The sequence below is a fragment of the Nematostella vectensis genome, chromosome 3, assembly GCF_932526225.1.
Source record: "Nematostella vectensis chromosome 3, jaNemVect1.1, whole genome shotgun sequence".
NCBI classification, from domain to species: Eukaryota; Metazoa; Cnidaria; class Anthozoa; order Actiniaria; family Edwardsiidae; genus Nematostella; species Nematostella vectensis.
In genome coordinates, this window is record NC_064036.1 from 12,337,119 (window position 1) to 12,359,991 (window position 22,873).

A 22,873-nucleotide genomic window follows, 5' to 3' on the forward strand; every position below is an offset into this window, starting at 1 on the left:
TCATGTGGCTCTATGTGATACGTGTATTATACATCAGGGTCGTCCTGTGGCTCTATGTGATACGTGTATTTATACCTCATGGTCGTCATGTGGCTCTATGTGATACGTGTATTTATACATCAAGGTCGTCACGTGGCTCTATGTGTTACGTGTATTATACCTCAGGGTCGTCATGTGGCTCTATGTGATACGTGTATTATACATCAGAGTCGTCACGTGGCTCTATGTGATACGTGTATTTATACATCAGAGTCGTCACGTGGCTCTATGTGATACGTGTATTTATACCTCAGGGTCGTCATGCGGCTCTATGTGATACGTGTATTATACCTCAGGGTCGTCATGTGGCTCTATATGATACGTGTATTTATACCTCAGAGTCGTCATGTGGCTCTATGTGATACGTGTATTTATACCTCAGGGTCGTCATGTGGCTCTATGTGATACGTGTATTTATACCTCAGGGTCGTCATTTGGCTCTATGTGATACGTGTATTTATACCTCAGGGTCGTCATGTGGCTCTATATGATACGTGTATTTATACCTCAGAGTCGTCATGTGGCTCTATGTGATACGTGTATTTATACATCAGAGTCGTCACGTGGCTCTATGTGATACGTGTATTTATACATCAGAGTCGTCACGTGGCTCTATGTGATACGTGTATTATACCTCAGGGTCGTCATGTGGCTCTATGTGATACGTGTATTTATACCTCAGGGTCGTCATGTGGCTCTATGTGATACGTGTATTTATACATCAGAGTCGTCATGTGGCTCTATGTGATACGTGTATTTATACCTCAGAGTCGTCATGTGGCTCTATGTGATACGTGTATTTATACCTCAGAGTCGTCATGTGGCTCTGTGATACGTGTATTTATACCTCAGGGTCGTCACGTGGCTCTATATGATACGTGTATTTATACCTCAGAGTCGTCATGTGGCTCTATGTGATACGTGTATTATACCTCAGGGTCGTCATGTGGCTCTATGTGATACATGTATTTATACCTCAGGGTCGTCACGTGGCTCTATATGATACGTGTATTTATACATCAGAGTCGTCACGTGGCTCTATGTGATACGTGTATTTATACATCAGAGTCGTCATGTGGCTCTATGTGATACGTGTATTTATACCTCAGAGTCGTCATGTGGCTCTATGTGATACGTGTATTTATACCTCAGAGTCGTCATGTGGCTCTATGTGATACGTGTATTATACCTCAGGGTCGTCATGTGGCTCTATGTGATACGTGTATTTATACATCAGAGTCGTCATGTGGCTCTATGTGATACGTGTATTTGTACATCAGGGTCGTCATGTGGCTCTATGTGATACGTGTATTTATACATCAGAGTAGTCACGTGGCTCTATGTGATACGTGTATTTATACCTCAAGGTCGTCACGTGGCTCTATGTGATACGTGTATTTATACATCAGAGTCGTCACGTGGCTCTATGTGATACGTGTATTTATACATCAGAGTCGTCATGTGGCTCTATGTGATACGTCTATATATACATCAGAGTCGTCATGTGGCTCTATGTGATACGTGTATTTATACCTCAGGGTCGTCATGTGGCTCTATGTGATACGTGTATTTATACCTCAGGGACGTCATGTGGCTCTATGTGATACGTGTATTTATACATCAGGGTCGTCATGTGGCTCTATGTGATACGTGTATTTATACATCAGAGTCGTCACGTGGCTCTATGTGATACGTGTATTTATACCTCAGGGTCGTCACGTGGCTCTATGTGATACGTGTATTTATACCTCAGGGTCGTCATGTGGCTCTATGTGATACGTGTATTTATACCTCAGGGTCGTCTTGTGGCTCTATGTGATACGTGTATTATACATCAGGGTCGTCCTGTGGCTCTATGTGATACGTGTATTTATACCTCAGGGTCGTCACGTGGCTCTATGTGATACGTGTATTTATACCTCAGGGTCGTCACGTGGCTCTATGTGATACGTGTATTTGTCATGTCGCTCTATGTGATACGTGTATTTATACATCAGGGTCGTCACGTGGCTCTATGTGATACGTGTATTATACTTCAGGGTCGTCCTGTGGCTCTATGTGATACGTGTATTTATATCTCAGGGTCGTCACGTGGCTCTATGTGATACGTGTATTTATACCTCAGGGTCGTCACGTGGCTCTATGTGATACGTGTATTTATACATCAGAGTCGTCATGTGGCTCTATGTGATACGTGTATTTATACATCAGAGTCGTCATGTGGCTCTATGTGATACGTGTATTTATACCTCAGGGTCGTCATGTGGCTCTATGTGATACGTGTATTTATACCTCAGGACGTCATGTGGCTCTATGTGATACGTGTATTTATACATCAGGGTCGTCATGTGGCTCTATGTGATACGTGTATTTATACATCAGAGTCGTCACGTGGCTCTATGTGATACGTGTATTTATACCTCAGGGTCGTCACGTGGCTCTATGTGATACGTGTATTTATACCTCAGGGTCGTCATGTGGCTCTATGTGATACGTGTATTTATACCTCAGGGTCGTCTTGTGGCTCTATGTGATACGTGTATTATACATCAGGGTCGTCCTGTGGCTCTATGTGATACGTGTATTTATACCTCAGGGTCGTCACGTGGCTCTATGTGATACGTGTATTTATACCTCAGGGTCGTCACGTGGCTCTATGTGATACGTGTATTTGTCATGTCGCTCTATGTGATACGTGTATTTATACATCAGGGTCGTCACGTGGCTCTATGTGATACGTGTATTATACATCAGGGTCGTCCTGTGGCTCTATGTGATACGTGTATTTATACCTCAGGGTCGTCACGTGGCTCTATGTGATACGTGTATTTATACCTCAGGGTCGTCACGTGGCTCTATGTGATACGTGTATTTGTCATGTGGCTCTATGTGATACGTGTATTTATACATCAGGGTCGTCACGTGGCTCTATGTGATACGTGTATTTATACCTCAGAGTCGTCACGTGGCTCTATGTGATACGTGTATTTATACATCAGGGTCGTCACGTGGCTTTATGTGATACGTGTATTATACCTCAGGGTCGTCATGTGGCTGTATGTGATACGTGTATTATACCTCAGGGTCGTCATGTGGCTCTATGTGATACGTGTATTATACATCAGAGTCGTCACGTGGCTCTATGTGATACGTGTATTTATACATCAGAGTCGTCATCTGGCTCTATGTGATACGTGTATTTATACCTCAGGGTCGTCACGTGGCTCTATGTGATACGTGTATTTATACCTCAGGGTCGTCATGTGGCTCTATGTGATACGTGTATTTATACCTCAGGGTCGTCTTGTGGCTCTATGTGATACGTGTATTATACATCAGGGTCGTCCTGTGGCTCTATGTGATACGTGTATTTATACCTCAGGGTCGTCACGTGGCTCTATGTGATACGTGTATTTATACCTCAGGGTCGTCACGTGGCTGTATGTGATACGTGTATTTGTCATGTGGCACTATGTGATACGTGTATTTATACATCAGGGTCGTCACGTGGCTCTATGTGATACGTGTATTATACATCAGGGTCGTCCTGTGGCTCTATGTGATACGTGTATTTATACCTCAGGGTCGTCACGTGGCTCTATGTGATACGTGTATTTATACCTCAGGGTCGTCACGTGGCTCTACGTGATACGTGTATTTGTCATGTGGCTCTATGTGATACGTGTATTTATACATCAGGGTCGTCCTGTGGCTCTATGTGATACGTGTATTTATACCTCAGAGTCGTCACGTGGCTCTATGTGATACGTGTATTTATACATCAGGGTCGTCACATGGCTCTATGTGATACGTGTATTATACCTCAGGGTCGTCATGTGGCTCTATGTGATACGTGTATTATACCTCAGGGTCGTCATGTGGCTCTATGTGATACGTGTAATATACATCAGAGTCGTCACGTGGCTCTATGTGATACGTGTATTTATACATCAGAGTCGTCATGTGGCTCTATGTGATACGTGTATTTATACCTCAGAGTCGTCATGTGGCTCTATGTGATACGTGTATTATACCTCAGGGTCGTCCTGTGGCTCTATGTGATACGTGTTTTTATACCTCATGGTCGTCACGTGGCTCTATGTGATACGTGTATTTATACCTCAGAGTCGTCACGTGGCTCTATGTGATACGTGTATTTATACATCAGGGTCGTCACGTGGCTTTATGTGATACGTGTATTATACCTCAGGGTCGTCATGTGGCTGTATGTGATACGTGTATTATACCTCAGGGTCGTCATGTGGCTCTATGTGATACGTGTATTATACATCAGAGTCGTCACGTGGCTCTATGTGATACGTGTATTTATACATCAGAGTCGTCATGTGGCTCTATGTGATACGTGTATTTATACCTCAGGGTCGTCACGTGGCTCTATGTGATACGTGTATTTATACCTCAGGGTCGTCATGTGGCTCTATGTGATACGTGTATTTATACCTCAGGGTCGTCTTGTGGCTCTATGTGATACGTGTATTATACATCAGGGTCGTCCTGTGGCTCTATGTGATACGTGTATTTATACCTCAGGGTCGTCACGTGGCTCTATGTGATACGTGTATTTATACCTCAGGGTCGTCACGTGGCTGTATGTGATACGTGTATTTGTCATGTGGCACTATGTGATACGTGAATTTATACATCAGGGTCGTCACGTGGCTCTATGTGATACGTGTATTATACATCAGGTTCGTCCTGTGGCTCTATGTGATACGTGTATTTATACCTCAGGGTCGTCACGTGGCTCTATGTGATACGTGTATTTATACCTCAGGGTCGTCACGTGGCTCTACGTGATACGTGTATTTGTCATGTGGCTCTATGTGATACGTGTATTTATACATCAGGGTCGTCCTGTGGCTCTATGTGATACGTGTATTTATACCTCAGAGTCGTCACGTGGCTCTATTTGATACGTGTATTTATACATCAGGGTCGTCACATGGCTCTATGTGATACGTGTATTATACCTCAGGGTCGTCATGTGGCTCTATGTGATACGTGTATTATACCTCAGGGTCGTCATGTGGCTCTATGTGATACGTGTAATATACATCAGAGTCGTCACGTGGCTCTATGTGATACGTGTATTTATACATCAGAGTCGTCATGTGGCTCTATGTGATACGTGTATTTATACCTCAGAGTCGTCATGTGGCTCTATGTGATACGTGTATTATACCTCAGGGTCGTCACGTGGCTCTATGTGATACGTGTTTTTATACCTCATGGTCGTCACGTGGCTCTATGTGATACGTGCATTTATACCTCAAGGTCGTCCTGTGGCTCTATGTGATACGTGTATTTATACATCAGGGTCGTCACGTGGCTCTATGTGATACGTGTATTTATACATCAGAGTCGTCATGTGGCTCTATGTGATACGTGTATTATACATCAGGGTCGTCCTGTGGCTCTATGTGATACGTGTATTTATACCTCATGGTCGTCATGTGGCTCTATGTGATACGTGTATTTATACATCAAGGTCGTCACGTGGCTCTATGTGATACGTGTATTATACCTCAGGGTCGTCATGTGGCTCTATGTGATACGTGTATTATACATCAGAGTCGTCACGTGGCTCTATGTGATACGTGTATTTATACATCAGAGTCGTCATGTGGCTCTATGTGATACGTGTATTTATACCTCAGAGTCGTCATGTGGCTCTATGTGATACGTGTATTTATACCTCAGAGTCGTCATGTGGCTCTATGTGATACGTGTATTATACCTCAGGGTCGTCATGTAGCTCTATGTGATACGTGTATTTATACATCAGAGTCGTCATGTGGCTCTATGTGATACGTGTATTTATACATCAGGGTCGTCATGTGGCTCTATGTGATACGTGTATTTATACATCAGAGTAGTCACGTGGCTCTATGTGATACGTGTATTTATACCTCAGGGTCGTCACGTGGCTCTATGTGATACGTGTATTTATACATCAGAGTCGTCACGTGGCTCTATGTGATGCGTGTATTTATACCTCAGAGTCGTCATGTGGCTCTATGTGATACGTGTATTTATACATCAGAGTCGTCATGTGGCTCTATGTGATACGTGTATTTATACCTCAGGGTCGTCATGTGGCTCTATGTGATACGTGTATTTATACCTCAGGGACGTCATGTGGCTCTATGTGATACGTGTATTTATACATCAGGGTCGTCATGTGGCTCTATGTGATACGTGTATTTATACATCGGAGTCGTCACGTGGCTCTATGTGATACGTGTATTTATACCTCAGGGTCGTCACGTGGCTCTATGTGATACGTGTATTTATACCTCAGGGTCGTCTTGTGGCTCTATGTGATACGTGTATTATACATCAGGGTCGTCCTGTGGCTCTATGTGATACGTGTATTTATACCTCAGGGTCGTCACGTGGCTCTATGTGATACGTGTATTTATACCTCAGGGTCGTCACGTGGCTCTATGTGATACGTGTATTTGTCATGTGGCTCTATGTGATACGTGTATTTATACATCAGGGTCGTCACGTGGCTCTATGTGATACGTGTATTATACCTCAGGGTCGTCATGTGGCTCTATGTGATACATGTATTTATACCTCAGGGTCGTCACGTGGCTCTATATGATACGTGTATTTATACATCAGAGTCGTCACGTGGCTCTATGTGATACGTGTATTTATACATCAGAGTCGTCATGTGGCTCTATGTGATACGTGTATTTATACCTCAGAGTCGTCATGTGGCTCTATGTGATACGTGTATTTATACCTCAGAGTCGTCATGTGGCTCTATGTGATACGTGTATTATACCTCAGGGTCGTCATGTGGCTCTATGTGATACGTGTATTTATACATCAGAGTCGTCATGTGGCTCTATGTGATACGTGTATTTGTACATCAGGGTCGTCATGTGGCTCTATGTGATACGTGTATTTATACATCAGAGTAGTCACGTGGCTCTATGTGATACGTGTATTTATACCTCAAGGTCGTCACGTGGCTCTATGTGATACGTGTATTTATACATCAGAGTCGTCACGTGGCTCTATGTGATACGTGTATTTATACATCAGAGTCGTCATGTGGCTCTATGTGATACGTCTATATATACATCAGAGTCGTCATGTGGCTCTATGTGATACGTGTATTTATACCTCAGGGTCGTCATGTGGCTCTATGTGATACGTGTATTTATACCTCAGGGACGTCATGTGGCTCTATGTGATACGTGTATTTATACATCAGGGTCGTCATGTGGCTCTATGTGATACGTGTATTTATACATCAGAGTCGTCACGTGGCTCTATGTGATACGTGTATTTATACCTCAGGGTCGTCACGTGGCTCTATGTGATACGTGTATTTATACCTCAGGGTCGTCATGTGGCTCTATGTGATACGTGTATTTATACCTCAGGGTCGTCTTGTGGCTCTATGTGATACGTGTATTATACATCAGGGTCGTCCTGTGGCTCTATGTGATACGTGTATTTATACCTCAGGGTCGTCACGTGGCTCTATGTGATACGTGTATTTATACCTCAGGGTCGTCACGTGGCTCTATGTGATACGTGTATTTGTCATGTCGCTCTATGTGATACGTGTATTTATACATCAGGGTCGTCACGTGGCTCTATGTGATACGTGTATTATACTTCAGGGTCGTCCTGTGGCTCTATGTGATACGTGTATTTATATCTCAGGGTCGTCACGTGGCTCTATGTGATACGTGTATTTATACCTCAGGGTCGTCACGTGGCTCTATGTGATACGTGTATTTATACATCAGAGTCGTCATGTGGCTCTATGTGATACGTGTATTTATACATCAGAGTCGTCATGTGGCTCTATGTGATACGTGTATTTATACCTCAGGGTCGTCATGTGGCTCTATGTGATACGTGTATTTATACCTCAGGGACGTCATGTGGCTCTATGTGATACGTGTATTTATACATCAGGGTCGTCATGTGGCTCTATGTGATACGTGTATTTATACATCAGGGTCGTCCTGTGGCTCTATGTGATACGTGTATTTATACCTCAGGGTCGTCACGTGGATCTATGTGATACGTGTATTTATACCTCAGGGTCGTCACGTGGCTCTACGTGATACGTGTATTTGTCATGTGGCTCTATGTGATACGTGTATTTATACATCAGGGTCGTCCTGTGGCTCTATGTGATACGTGTATTTATACCTCAGAGTCGTCACGTGGCTCTATTTGATACGTGTATTTATACATCAGGGTCGTCACATGGCTCTATGTGATACGTGTATTATACCTCAGGGTCGTCATGTGGCTCTATGTGATACGTGTATTATACCTCAGGGTCGTCATGTGGCTCTATGTGATACGTGTAATATACATCAGAGTCGTCACGTGGCTCTATGTGATACGTGTATTTATACATCAGAGTCGTCATGTGGCTCTATGTGATACGTGTATTTATACCTCAGAGTCGTCATGTGGCTCTATGTGATACGTGTATTATACCTCAGGGTCGTCCTGTGGCTCTATGTGATACGTGTTTTTATACCTCATGGTCGTCACGTGGCTCTATGTGATACGTGCATTTATACCTCAAGGTCGTCCTGTGGCTCTATGTGATACGTGTATTTATACATAAGGGTCGTCACGTGGCTCTATGTGATACGTGTATTTATACATCAGAGTCGTCATGTGGCTCTATGTGATACGTGTATTATACATCAGGGTCGTCCTGTGGCTCTATGTGATACGTGTATTTATACCTCATGGTCGTCATGTGGCTCTATGTGATACGTGTATTTATACATCAAGGTCGTCACGTGGCTCTATGTGATACGTGTATTATACCTCAGGGTCGTCATGTGGCTCTATGTGATACGTGTATTATACATCAAAGTCGTCACGTGGCTCTATGTGATACGTGTATTTATACATCAGAGTCGTCATGTGGCTCTATGTGATACGTGTATTTATACCTCAGAGTCGTCATGTGGCTCTATGTGATACGTGTATTTATACCTCAGAGTCGTCATGTGGCTCTATGTGATACGTGTATTATACCTCAGGGTCGTCATGTGGCTCTATGTGATACGTGTATTTATACATCAGAGTCGTCATGTGGCTCTATGTGATACGTGTATTTATACATCAGGGTCGTCATGTGGCTCTATGTGATACGTGTATTTATACATCAGAGTAGTCACGTGGCTCTATGTGATACGTGTATTTATACCTCAGGGTCGTCACGTGGCTCTATGTGATACGTGTATTTATACATCAGAGTCGTCACGTGGCTCTATGTGATGCGTGTATTTATACCTCAGAGTCGTCATGTGGCTCTATGTGATACGTGTATTTATACATCAGAGTCGTCATGTGGCTCTATGTGATACGTGTATTTATACCTCAGGGTCGTCATGTGGCTCTATGTGATACGTGTATTTATACCTCAGGGACGTCATGTGGCTCTATGTGATACGTGTATTTATACATCAGGGTCGTCATGTGGCTCTATGTGATACGTGTATTTATACATCGGAGTCGTCACGTGGCTCTATGTGATACGTGTATTTATACCTCAGGGTCGTCACGTGGCTCTATGTGATACGTGTATTTATACCTCAGGGTCGTCTTGTGGCTCTATGTGATACGTGTATTATACATCAGGGTCGTCCTGTGGCTCTATGTGATACGTGTATTTATACCTCAGGGTCGTCACGTGGCTCTATGTGATACGTGTATTTATACCTCAGGGTCGTCACGTGGCTCTATGTGATACGTGTATTTGTCATGTGGCTCTATGTGATACGTGTATTTATACCTCAGGGTCGTCATGTGGCTCTATGTGATACGTGTATTTATACCTCAGGGACGTCATGTGGCTCTATGTGATACGTGTATTTATACATCAGGGTCGTCATGTGGCTCTATGTGATACGTGTATTTATACATCGGAGTCGTCACGTGGCTCTATGTGATACGTGTATTTATACCTCAGGGTCGTCACGTGGCTCTATGTGATACGTGTATTTATACCTCAGGGTCGTCTTGTGGCTCTATGTGATACGTGTATTTATACATCAGGGTCGTCCTGTGGCTCTATGTGATACGTGTATTTATACCTCAGGGTCGTCATGTGGCTCTATGTGATACGTGTATTATACCTCAGGGTCGTCATGTGGCTCTATATGATACGTGTATTTATACCTCAGAGTCGTCATGTGGCTCTATGTGATACGTGTATTTATACCTCAGGGTCGTCATGTGGCTCTATGTGATACGTGTATTTATACCTCAGGGTCGTCATTTGGCTCTATGTGATACGTGTATTTATACCTCAGGGTCGTCATGTGGCTCTATATGATACGTGTATTTATACCTCAGAGTCGTCATGTGGCTCTATGTGATACGTGTATTTATACATCAGAGTCGTCACGTGGCTCTATGTGATACGTGTATTTATACATCAGAGTCGTCACGTGGCTCTATGTGATACGTGTATTATACCTCAGGGTCGTCATGTGGCTCTATGTGATACGTGTATTTATACCTCAGGGTCGTCATGTGGCTCTATGTGATACGTGTATTTATACATCAGAGTCGTCATGTGGCTCTATGTGATACGTGTATTTATACCTCAGAGTCGTCATGTGGCTCTATGTGATACGTGTATTTATACCTCAGAGTCGTCATGTGGCTCTGTGATACGTGTATTTATACCTCAGGGTCGTCACGTGGCTCTATATGATACGTGTATTTATACCTCAGAGTCGTCATGTGGCTCTATGTGATACGTGTATTATACCTCAGGGTCGTCATGTGGCTCTATGTGATACATGTATTTATACCTCAGGGTCGTCACGTGGCTCTATATGATACGTGTATTTATACATCAGAGTCGTCACGTGGCTCTATGTGATACGTGTATTTATACATCAGAGTCGTCATGTGGCTCTATGTGATACGTGTATTTATACCTCAGAGTCGTCATGTGGCTCTATGTGATACGTGTATTTATACCTCAGAGTCGTCATGTGGCTCTATGTGATACGTGTATTATACCTCAGGGTCGTCATGTGGCTCTATGTGATACGTGTATTTATACATCAGAGTCGTCATGTGGCTCTATGTGATACGTGTATTTGTACATCAGGGTCGTCATGTGGCTCTATGTGATACGTGTATTTATACATCAGAGTAGTCACGTGGCTCTATGTGATACGTGTATTTATACCTCAAGGTCGTCACGTGGCTCTATGTGATACGTGTATTTATACATCAGAGTCGTCACGTGGCTCTATGTGATACGTGTATTTATACATCAGAGTCGTCATGTGGCTCTATGTGATACGTCTATATATACATCAGAGTCGTCACGTGGCTCTATGTGATACGTGTATTATACATCAGGGTCGTCCTGTGGCTCTATGTGATACGTGTATTTATACCTCAGGGTCGTCACGTGGCTCTATGTGATACGTGTATTTATACCTCAGGGTCGTCACGTGGCTCTATGTGATACGTGTATTTGTCATGTGGCTCTATGTGATACGTGTATTTATACATCAGGGTCGTCCTGTGGCTCTATGTGATACGTGTATTTATACCTCAGAGTCGTCACGTGGCTCTATGTGATACGTGTATTTATACATCAGAGTCGTCACGTGGCTCTATGTGATACGTGTATTTATACATCAGAGTCGTCACGTGGCTCTATGTGATACGTGTATTTATACCTCAGGGTCGTCATGTGGCTCTATGTGATACGTGTATTTATACCTCAGGGTCGTCATGCGGCTCTATATGATACGTGTATTTATACCTCAGAGTCGTCATGTGGCTCTATGTGATACGTGTATTTATACCTCAGGGTCGTCATGTGGCTCTATGTGATACGTGTATTTATACCTCAGGGTCGTCATGTGGCTCTATATGATACGTGTATTTATACCTCAGAGTCGTCATGTGGCTCTATGTGATACGTGTATTTATACCTCAGGGTCGTCATGTGGCTCTATGTGATACGTGTATTTATACCTCAGGGTCGTCACGTGGCTCTATGTGATAAGTGTATTTATACCTCAGGGTCGTCACGTGGCTCTATGTGATACGTGTATTTATACCTCAGAGTCGTCATGTGGCTCTATGTGATACGTGTATTCATACCTCAGGGTCGTCATGTGGCTCTATGTGATACGTGTATTATACCTCAGGGTCGTCATGTGGCTCTATGTGATACGTGTATTTATACCTCAGGGTCGTCATGTGGCTCTATGTGATACGTGTATTTATACCTCAGGGTCGTCATGTGGCTCTATGTGATACGTGTATTTATACCTCAGGGTCGTCATGTGGCTCTATGTGATACGTGTTTTTATACCTCAAGGTCGTCCTGTGGCTCTATGTGATACGTGTATTTATACATCAGGGTCGTCACGTGGCTCTATGTGATACGTGTATTTATACATCAGAGTCGTCATGTGGCTCTATGTGATACGTGTATTATACATCAGGGTCGTCCTGTGGCTCTATGTGATACGTGTATTTATACCTCATGGTCGTCATGTGGCTCTATGTGATACGTGTATTTATACATCAAGGTCGTCACGTGGCTCTATGTGTTACGTGTATTATACCTCAGGGTCGTCATGTGGCTCTATGTGATACGTGTATTATACATCAGAGTCGTCACGTGGCTCTATGTGATACGTGTATTTATACATCAGAGTCGTCACGTGGCTCTATGTGATACGTGTATTTATACCTCAGGGTCGTCATGCGGCTCTATGTGATACGTGTATTATACCTCAGGGTCGTCATGTGGCTCTATATGATACGTGTATTTATACCTCAGAGTCGTCATGTGGCTCTATGTGATACGTGTATTTATACCTCAGGGTCGTCATGTGGCTCTATGTGATACGTGTATTTATACCTCAGGGTCGTCATTTGGCTCTATGTGATACGTGTATTTATACCTCAGGGTCGTCATGTGGCTCTATATGATACGTGTATTTATACCTCAGAGTCGTCATGTGGCTCTATGTGATACGTGTATTTATACATCAGGGTAGTCACGTGGCTCTATGTGATACGTGTATTTATACCTCAAGGTCGTCACGTGGCTCTATGTGATACGTGTATTTATACATCAGAGTCGTCACGTGGCTCTATGTGATACGTGTATTTATACATCAGAGTCGTCATGTGGCTCTATGTGATACGTCTATATATACATCAGAGTCGTCATGTGGCTCTATGTGATACGTGTATTTATACCTCAGGGTCGTCATGTGGCTCTATGTGATACGTGTATTTATACCTCAGGGACGTCATGTGGCTCTATGTGATACGTGTATTTATACATCAGGGTCGTCATGTGGCTCTATGTGATACGTGTATTTATACATCAGAGTCGTCACGTGGCTCTATGTGATACGTGTATTTATACCTCAGGGTCGTCACGTGGCTCTATGTGATACGTGTATTTATACCTCAGGGTCGTCATGTGGCTCTATGTGATACGTGTATTTATACCTCAGGGTCGTCTTGTGGCTCTATGTGATACGTGTATTATACATCAGGGTCGTCCTGTGGCTCTATGTGATACGTGTATTTATACCTCAGGGTCGTCACGTGGCTCTATGTGATACGTGTATTTATACCTCAGGGTCGTCACGTGGCTCTATGTGATACGTGTATTTGTCATGTCGCTCTATGTGATACGTGTATTTATACATCAGGGTCGTCACGTGGCTCTATGTGATACGTGTATTATACTTCAGGGTCGTCCTGTGGCTCTATGTGATACGTGTATTTATATCTCAGGGTCGTCACGTGGCTCTATGTGATACGTGTATTTATACCTCAGGGTCGTCACGTGGCTCTATGTGATACGTGTATTTATACATCAGAGTCGTCATGTGGCTCTATGTGATACGTGTATTTATACATCAGAGTCGTCATGTGGCTCTATGTGATACGTGTATTTATACCTCAGGGTCGTCATGTGGCTCTATGTGATACGTGTATTTATACCTCAGGGACGTCATGTGGCTCTATGTGATACGTGTATTTATACATCAGGGTCGTCATGTGGCTCTATGTGATACGTGTATTTATACATCAGGGTCGTCCTGTGGCTCTATGTGATACGTGTATTTATACCTCAGGGTCGTCACGTGGATCTATGTGATACGTGTATTTATACCTCAGGGTCGTCACGTGGCTCTACGTGATACGTGTATTTGTCATGTGGCTCTATGTGATACGTGTATTTATACATCAGGGTCGTCCTGTGGCTCTATGTGATACGTGTATTTATACCTCAGAGTCGTCACGTGGCTCTATTTGATACGTGTATTTATACATCAGGGTCGTCACATGGCTCTATGTGATACGTGTATTATACCTCAGGGTCGTCATGTGGCTCTATGTGATACGTGTATTATACCTCAGGGTCGTCATGTGGCTCTATGTGATACGTGTAATATACATCAGAGTCGTCACGTGGCTCTATGTGATACGTGTATTTATACATCAGAGTCGTCATGTGGCTCTATGTGATACGTGTATTTATACCTCAGAGTCGTCATGTGGCTCTATGTGATACGTGTATTATACCTCAGGGTCGTCCTGTGGCTCTATGTGATACGTGTTTTTATACCTCATGGTCGTCACGTGGCTCTATGTGATACGTGCATTTATACCTCAAGGTCGTCCTGTGGCTCTATGTGATACGTGTATTTATACATAAGGGTCGTCACGTGGCTCTATGTGATACGTGTATTTATACATCAGAGTCGTCATGTGGCTCTATGTGATACGTGTATTATACATCAGGGTCGTCCTGTGGCTCTATGTGATACGTGTATTTATACCTCATGGTCGTCATGTGGCTCTATGTGATACGTGTATTTATACATCAAGGTCGTCACGTGGCTCTATGTGATACGTGTATTATACCTCAGGGTCGTCATGTGGCTCTATGTGATACGTGTATTATACATCAAAGTCGTCACGTGGCTCTATGTGATACGTGTATTTATACATCAGAGTCGTCATGTGGCTCTATGTGATACGTGTATTTATACCTCAGAGTCGTCATGTGGCTCTATGTGATACGTGTATTTATACCTCAGAGTCGTCATGTGGCTCTATGTGATACGTGTATTATACCTCAGGGTCGTCATGTGGCTCTATGTGATACGTGTATTTATACATCAGAGTCGTCATGTGGCTCTATGTGATACGTGTATTTATACATCAGGGTCGTCATGTGGCTCTATGTGATACGTGTATTTATACATCAGAGTAGTCACGTGGCTCTATGTGATACGTGTATTTATACCTCAGGGTCGTCACGTGGCTCTATGTGATACGTGTATTTATACATCAGAGTCGTCACGTGGCTCTATGTGATGCGTGTATTTATACCTCAGAGTCGTCATGTGGCTCTATGTGATACGTGTATTTATACATCAGAGTCGTCATGTGGCTCTATGTGATACGTGTATTTATACCTCAGGGTCGTCATGTGGCTCTATGTGATACGTGTATTTATACCTCAGGGACGTCATGTGGCTCTATGTGATACGTGTATTTATACATCAGGGTCGTCATGTGGCTCTATGTGATACGTGTATTTATACATCGGAGTCGTCACGTGGCTCTATGTGATACGTGTATTTATACCTCAGGGTCGTCACGTGGCTCTATGTGATACGTGTATTTATACCTCAGGGTCGTCTTGTGGCTCTATGTGATACGTGTATTATACATCAGGGTCGTCCTGTGGCTCTATGTGATACGTGTATTTATACCTCAGGGTCGTCACGTGGCTCTATGTGATACGTGTATTTATACCTCAGGGTCGTCACGTGGCTCTATGTGATACGTGTATTTGTCATGTGGCTCTATGTGATACGTGTATTTATACCTCAGGGTCGTCATGTGGCTCTATGTGATACGTGTATTTATACCTCAGGGACGTCATGTGGCTCTATGTGATACGTGTATTTATACATCAGGGTCGTCATGTGGCTCTATGTGATACGTGTATTTATACATCGGAGTCGTCACGTGGCTCTATGTGATACGTGTATTTATACCTCAGGGTCGTCACGTGGCTCTATGTGATACGTGTATTTATACCTCAGGGTCGTCTTGTGGCTCTATGTGATACGTGTATTATACATCAGGGTCGTCCTGTGGCTCTATGTGATACGTGTATTTATACCTCAGGGTCGTCACGTGGCTCTATGTGATACGTGTATTTATACCTCAGGGTCGTCACGTGGCTCTATGTGATACGTGTATTTGTCATGTGGCTCTATGTGATACGTGTATTTATACATCAGGGTCGTCACGTGGCTCTATGTGATACGTGTATTATACATCAGGGTCGTCCTGTGGCTCTATGTGATACGTGTATTTATACCTCAGGTCGTCACGTGGCTCTATGTGATACGTGTATTTATACCTCAGGGTCGTCACGTGGCTCTATGTTATACGTGTATTTGTCATGTGGCTCTATGTGATACGTGTATTTATACATCAGGGTCGTCACGTGGCTCTATGTGATACGTGTATTTATACCTCAGAGTCGTCACGTGAGCCTATGTGATACGTGTATTTATATCTCAGAGTCGTCATGTGGCTCTATGTGATACGTGTATTTATACATCAGAGTCGTCACGTGGCTCTATGTGATACGTGTATTTATACCTCAGAGTCGTCATGTGGCTCTATGTGATACGTGTATTTATACATCAGGGTCGTCACGTGGCTCTATGTGATACGTGTATTTATACATCAGGGTCGTCATGATGCTCTATGTGATACGTGTATTTATACCTCAGAGTCGTCACGTGGCTCTATGTGATACGTGTATTTATACCTCAGGGTCGTCATGTGGCTCTATGTGATACGTGTATTTATACATCAGAGTCGTCACGTGGCTCTATGTGATACGTGTATTTATACATCAGAGTCGTCATGTGGCTCTATGTGATACGTGTATTTATACCTCAGAGTGGTCATGTGGCTCTATGTGATACGTGTATTTATACCTCAGGGTCGTCTTGTGGCTCTATGTGATACGTGTATTATACATCAGGGTCGTCCTGTGGCTCTATGTGATACGTGTATTTATACCTCAGGGTCGTCACGTGGCTCTATGTGATACGTGTATTTATACCTCAGGTCGTCACGTGGCTCTATGTGATACGTGTATTTATACCTCAGGGTCGTCACGTGGCTCTATGTTATACGTGTATTTGTCATGTGGCTCTATGTGATACGTGTATTTATACATCAGGGTCGTCACGTGGCTCTATGTGATACGTGTATTTATACCTCAGAGTCGTCACGTGAGCCTATGTGATACGTGTATTTATATCTCAGAGTCGTCATGTGGCTCTATGTGATACGTGTATTTATACATCAGAGTCGTCACGTGGCTCTATGTGATACGTGTATTTATACCTCAGAGTCGTCATGTGGCTCTATGTGATACGTGTATTTATACATCAGGGTCGTCACGTGGCTCTATGTGATACGTGTATTTATACCTCAGAGTCGTCACGTGGCTCTATGTGATACGTGTATTTATACCTCAGGGTCGTCATGTGGCTCTATGTGATACGTGTATTTATACATCAGAGTCGTCACGTGGCTCTATGTGATACGTGTATTTATACATCAGAGTCGTCATGTGGCCCTATGTGATACGTGTATTTATACCTCAGAGTGGTCATGTGGCTCTATGTGATACGTGTATTTATACCTCAGGGTCGTCTTGTGGCTCTATGTGATACGTGTATTATACATCAGGGTCGTCCTGTGGCTCTATGTGATACGTGTATTTATACCTCAGGGTCGTCACGTGGCTCTATGTGATACGTGTATTTATACCTCAGGGTCGTCACGTGGCTCTATGTGATACGTGTATTTGTCATGTGGCTCTATGTGATACGTGTATTTATACATCAGGGTCGTCACGTGGCTCTATGTGATACGTGTATTATACATCAGGGTCGTCCTGTGGCTCTATGTGATACGTGTATTTATTCCTCAGGTCGTCACGTGGCTCTATGTGATACGTGTATTTATACCTCAGGGTCGTCACGTGGCTCTATGTTATACGTGTATTTGTCATGTGGCTCTATGTGATACGTGTATTTATACATCAGGGTCGTCACGTGGCTCTATGTGATACGTGTATTTATACCTCAGAGTCGTCACGTGAGCCTATGTGATACGTGTATTTATATCTCAGAGTCGTCATGTGGCTCTATGTGATACGTGTATTTATACATCAGAGTCGTCACGTGGCTCTATGTGATACGTGTATTTATACCTCAGAGTCGTCATGTGGCTCTATGTGATACGTGTATTTATACATCAGGGTCGTCACGTGGCTCTATGTGATACGTGTATTTATACATCAGGGTCGTCATGATGCTCTATGTGATACGTGTATTTATACCTCAGAGTCGTCACGTGGCTCTATGTGATACGTGTATTTATACCTCAGGGTCGTCATGTGGCTCTATGTGATACGTGTATTTATACATCAGAGTCGTCACGTGGCTCTATGTGATACGTGTATTTATACATCAGAGTCGTCATGTGGCTCTATGTGATACGTGTATTTATACCTCAGAGTGGTCATGTGGCTCTATGTGATACGTGTATTTATACCTCAGAGTCGTCATGTGGCTCTATGTGATACGTGTATTATACCTCAGGGTCGTCATGTGGCTCTATGTGATACGTGTATTTATACATCAGGGTCGTCATGTGGCTCTATGTGATACGTGTATTTATACCTCAGGGTCATCATGTGGCTCTATGTGATACGTGTATTTATACCTCAGGGTCGTCATGTGGCTCTATGTGATAAGTGTATTTATACCGCAGAGTCGTCACGTGGCTCTATGTGATACGTGTATTTGTCATGTGGCTCTATGTGATACGTGTATTTATACATCAGGGTCGTCACGTGGCTCTATGTGATACGTGTATTTATACCTCAGAGTCGTCATGTGGCTCTATGTGATACGTGTATTTATACCTCAGAGTCGTCATGTGGCTCTATGTGATACGTGTATTATACCTCAGGGTCGTCATGTGGCTCTATGTGATACGTGTATTTATACATCAGGGTCGTCATGTGGCTCTATGTGATACGTGTATTTATACCTCAGGGTCATCATGTGGCTCTATGTGATACGTGTATTTATACCGCAGAGTCGTCATGTGGCTCTATGTGATACGTGTATTTGTCATGTGGCTCTATGTGATACGTGTATTTATACATCAGGGTCGTCACGTGGCTCTATGTGATACGTGTATTTATACATCAGAGTCGTCACGTGAGCCTATGTGATACGTGTATTTATACCTCAGAGTCGTCATGTGGCTCTATGTGATACGTGTATTTATACATCAGAGTCGTCACGTGGCTCTATGTGATACGTGTATTTATACCTCAGGGTCGTCACGTGGCTCTATGTGATACGTGTATTTATACCTCAGAGTCGTCATGTGGCTCTATGTGATACGTGTATTATACCTCAGGGTCGTCATGTGGCTCTATGTGATACGTGTATTTATACCTCAAGGTCGTCATGTGGCTCTATGTTATACGTGTTCTCGCCATCGTCAATAATTCCCCTAAACATTTTAGAAGGGCATCAGTATTTATAATCAGATGACTCAATATGTAGCTAATGAAATTTATTCAAGCTGTCACGCTGGGTATCACCAAGTTAAGGTGTATTGGTTTGGGGAAGATGTAAAAATCTGCTTTAGACGGAGAGGTAATTTGTCTTCAGTAGAGTTGGGGGTGCATCACTACCAGATTATTATTCGTTTTTTTATTGATAGATTTTTCTTTGTTGTTTGTTCTCTGTAGGGGGAATATCCAAACATATATAATAACTTACTTGAGTCCACTACAGGTGTGCAGTACCACTAGCGAGTCAGGCACGCCGCGAATAGAGCCCTGGTAATGGCAATGATCCGGGGAGACCTGGAGACAACACGTGATGGTTGTTGATAAGCCTTTTATTTTATATTACGTCTTTGAAAAAAGTGTGGGAAATTTCTTCTCAACTAGAAAAAGAAACGAAAAGGAGCAATATCATAATTAGCTATCTTTTATCTAGCTGTCTTCGCTAAACTTACCTCCGATAAGAGTTCGGAGCCATCTTTTGCATAGTGACGAAGTGAAAAGGATGGATGGATAAGCTCTCTATAAAACAATGACCTCTAGAATTACTTACAAAAATATTTTTACTCAAAACGTTTTCTATTAGTAAGTCACTGCCCTTATTTCACAAACGTTAAATCACACATACTTGTTCCGTTTGGCATCGAGAATTATGTCTTTCTGAAATGCTTTGAGGGAGAAGCTTGCTTCATCTTCGTGTCCCTTCTATCAAAAGGAGGTTTTGAATACAGTAAGCTTTTCATTATAAGCTATTGTAGGAAAAGGGCTGCCGAGACAGGGTGGGGCATCGGGGCACGTGCTCCCAATATTTCAAATATATATATGTAGTGGTAGCGTGACTGTGTCTCCAATTGTTTTCTTAATGCTTTGGCATCGTGCCCCCCCCTCCCCCCTTCCCAATATTTCGACTCTACCCACCTCAGTGGCGGTAGACAAGTCTCGTATACCGCGACGCGCGTGAAGCCTTTCGGGATAGATGACCTCGGAGGCCGACCTTGCCAAAACTAAAAGGCCAAAAAAAAGAGGAACGCATAAAAGATTGCTGTACAAATTCTAGATTAATGCATAAAATTACAGGATAATTTTCGTTTTTTAATTTTTTTTTTCCACATCAAATGCAAAACGATCGACTCAGAAACTTCTGCGGTAAATGGTACCTTAGTTTCCCACATAATGGTTTGCCATTTTCTTTACTGTTTGTAAATCAACGACAAACAATAAAATCTATATTTGGATAACTGGCATACAATAAATCTTTATGTTTTATTTTCGAGTTGGGAATAGGCGAACTCATCAAGTAACTTCCAGGGTTCGGTAAACTTTTGCGCCAAACTTGCAGTCTGTGTGGTGATAATAAATATTAATAACAGTCACGTAATAGTTAATAACGCTCGCCTAAATTTGATCACTCTCACCTTTAGAGTTGCCAACAACACACACAACCTCTATTAGCGCTAACAGGCCAATTATCCACCAAGCCATAGCGGTAGAAGCGCCTGTGAACAGCCAATTTCACTGCTGATAACATGATTTCTCACCATTACATAGATACGTAGATGGCATAGGAAAGTCGCGCTACTCGCTTACCAGTGTTGATTTAGTAAGATGGCAATTAAATTACCATTTATATTTCCGGAATTCCTATGTCGTTTGGGAGGGAAGGGGAGGGGAGGGGAGGGGGGCCTTTCATAGAGATGGGCGTTGATTGAAAACTTGTAAGCTTAGGTGAGGCGTTCTTTAGATAGGGGGCGTTTATTAGGTCATTTACGGTAAACAAGAAAATCTCTTAATGATTCAAGAATTGGTTGGATCTACCAAATGCAAATGTAGACCACAGGGTGTGAAGGAAGACTGAATGAATGAACTTCTAGGGACTGGGGTCATGATAATCAAGTTTAGCTTATAGTAGACTAACAAGAGATTCTAAGAAAAGCGAAAAAAAGCATTTAGCGTCTGAAGGAAGACAGAGTTTCTGTTCAAATATCCAGAAAACATCTAGGGACTAGGGTAACAATAACCAAGTTTAGCTTATAGACTAAAAAGAGATTCTAAGAAATGCGAAAAAAGCAATAAGCGTCTGAAATAAGGCAGAGTTTCCGTTCAATGCCGACTACCCTAACCGCGGTACTCACCTTACTCGGCAAGAAGCTTAGCCTCAATAGACCCGAAATGGGAAAGCTTTACCTTAATAACGATCCCATGTGTGCTTTATTAACAAGAGAAAAGAATACCCCTTTTCAGAAATAATTTTGTTTGTTTTAGTAAGCTCCTATTTATTGGCTTCTCACCAGCTGTGTCTTCATAGACCTGAAAGGATACATTCATCCTTGTCTTTCATTCAAATGTAAAAAGGCTTTTAAAAGTGTTATCACTGACCGGTGACTGTACTGTCATTCTGGCAGCAAGTGTACAGTGATATCGGACAAGAGGGATTAAAGAATTGAACTAGAGACTTACAATAAATCCAAATGTAACAACAAAATTGCCCCTTCCCCGATGTCATTGATCCCCTCCCCCCCCTTTAACAACAAGTTACCTGGCAATAAAAACTAAGAATACAAATAGGAATATTTCCAACACCGAATAAAACATTTAACTAGTGTAAATATCTAGAACTTGTTTATTTCGCTTTACTTCTACAATGACTAAAACAGCTAAATTTGTATTTATTTAAGCTCTTATGAACCGACTAGTACATGTCTCGAAGGCCCTTCAGAAAATAATAAACACTAAACAATGCTAAAGACCTCGTTTGTTCTTTCATTATCCCGCAGTAACATCTGCATGTATATACTCGCCGTCTTGCTTATACACTTAAGTAGCAAGGGATATCCTCCCAAAAAAAACTTAAAATTATGTTAAACTAAACATTTTAGAGACGTTTTTAGGCAGTATACAACCATGGCGTTCCTAAATTTGAGCCAGTTAATTTAAAAAAAAATGTAATCACATAAATATGAAACCAAATTTGCTTTGAGGTGAAATTCTCAAAGAAACGCCCCTGACAACCGTATTCAGTGTGATCTGTTTTTCTCCTAGAATCGTAATGAAATGCCCTTCTTTTTTGCTATTGAGGGCGATTTTTGATCGCCAATTTTT

General features: G+C 42.6%; 1 protein-coding gene across 1 annotated transcript in view; it reads right to left on the reverse strand.

Moving 5' to 3' along the window:
- LOC5520095 (disintegrin and metalloproteinase domain-containing protein 9) overlaps positions 1–21,973 on the reverse strand; it is a 51,207-nt gene extending 29,234 nt beyond the window's left edge. The window contains exons 1-7 of the mRNA XM_048725229.1: positions 21,907–21,973; positions 21,190–21,270; positions 20,693–20,778; positions 20,403–20,479; positions 20,230–20,296; positions 19,989–20,074; positions 19,659–19,716 (exon numbers count right to left, since the gene is read on the reverse strand). Of these exons, the coding sequence (XP_048581186.1) occupies positions 19,659–19,716; positions 19,989–20,074; positions 20,230–20,296; positions 20,403–20,479; positions 20,693–20,778; positions 21,190–21,256 (441 nt within the window). The 5' untranslated portion in view covers positions 21,257–21,270; positions 21,907–21,973. The remainder of the gene's footprint in view (positions 1–19,658; positions 19,717–19,988; positions 20,075–20,229; positions 20,297–20,402; positions 20,480–20,692; positions 20,779–21,189; positions 21,271–21,906) is intronic.
- Between the last annotated feature and the right edge of the window lie 900 nt (positions 21,974–22,873).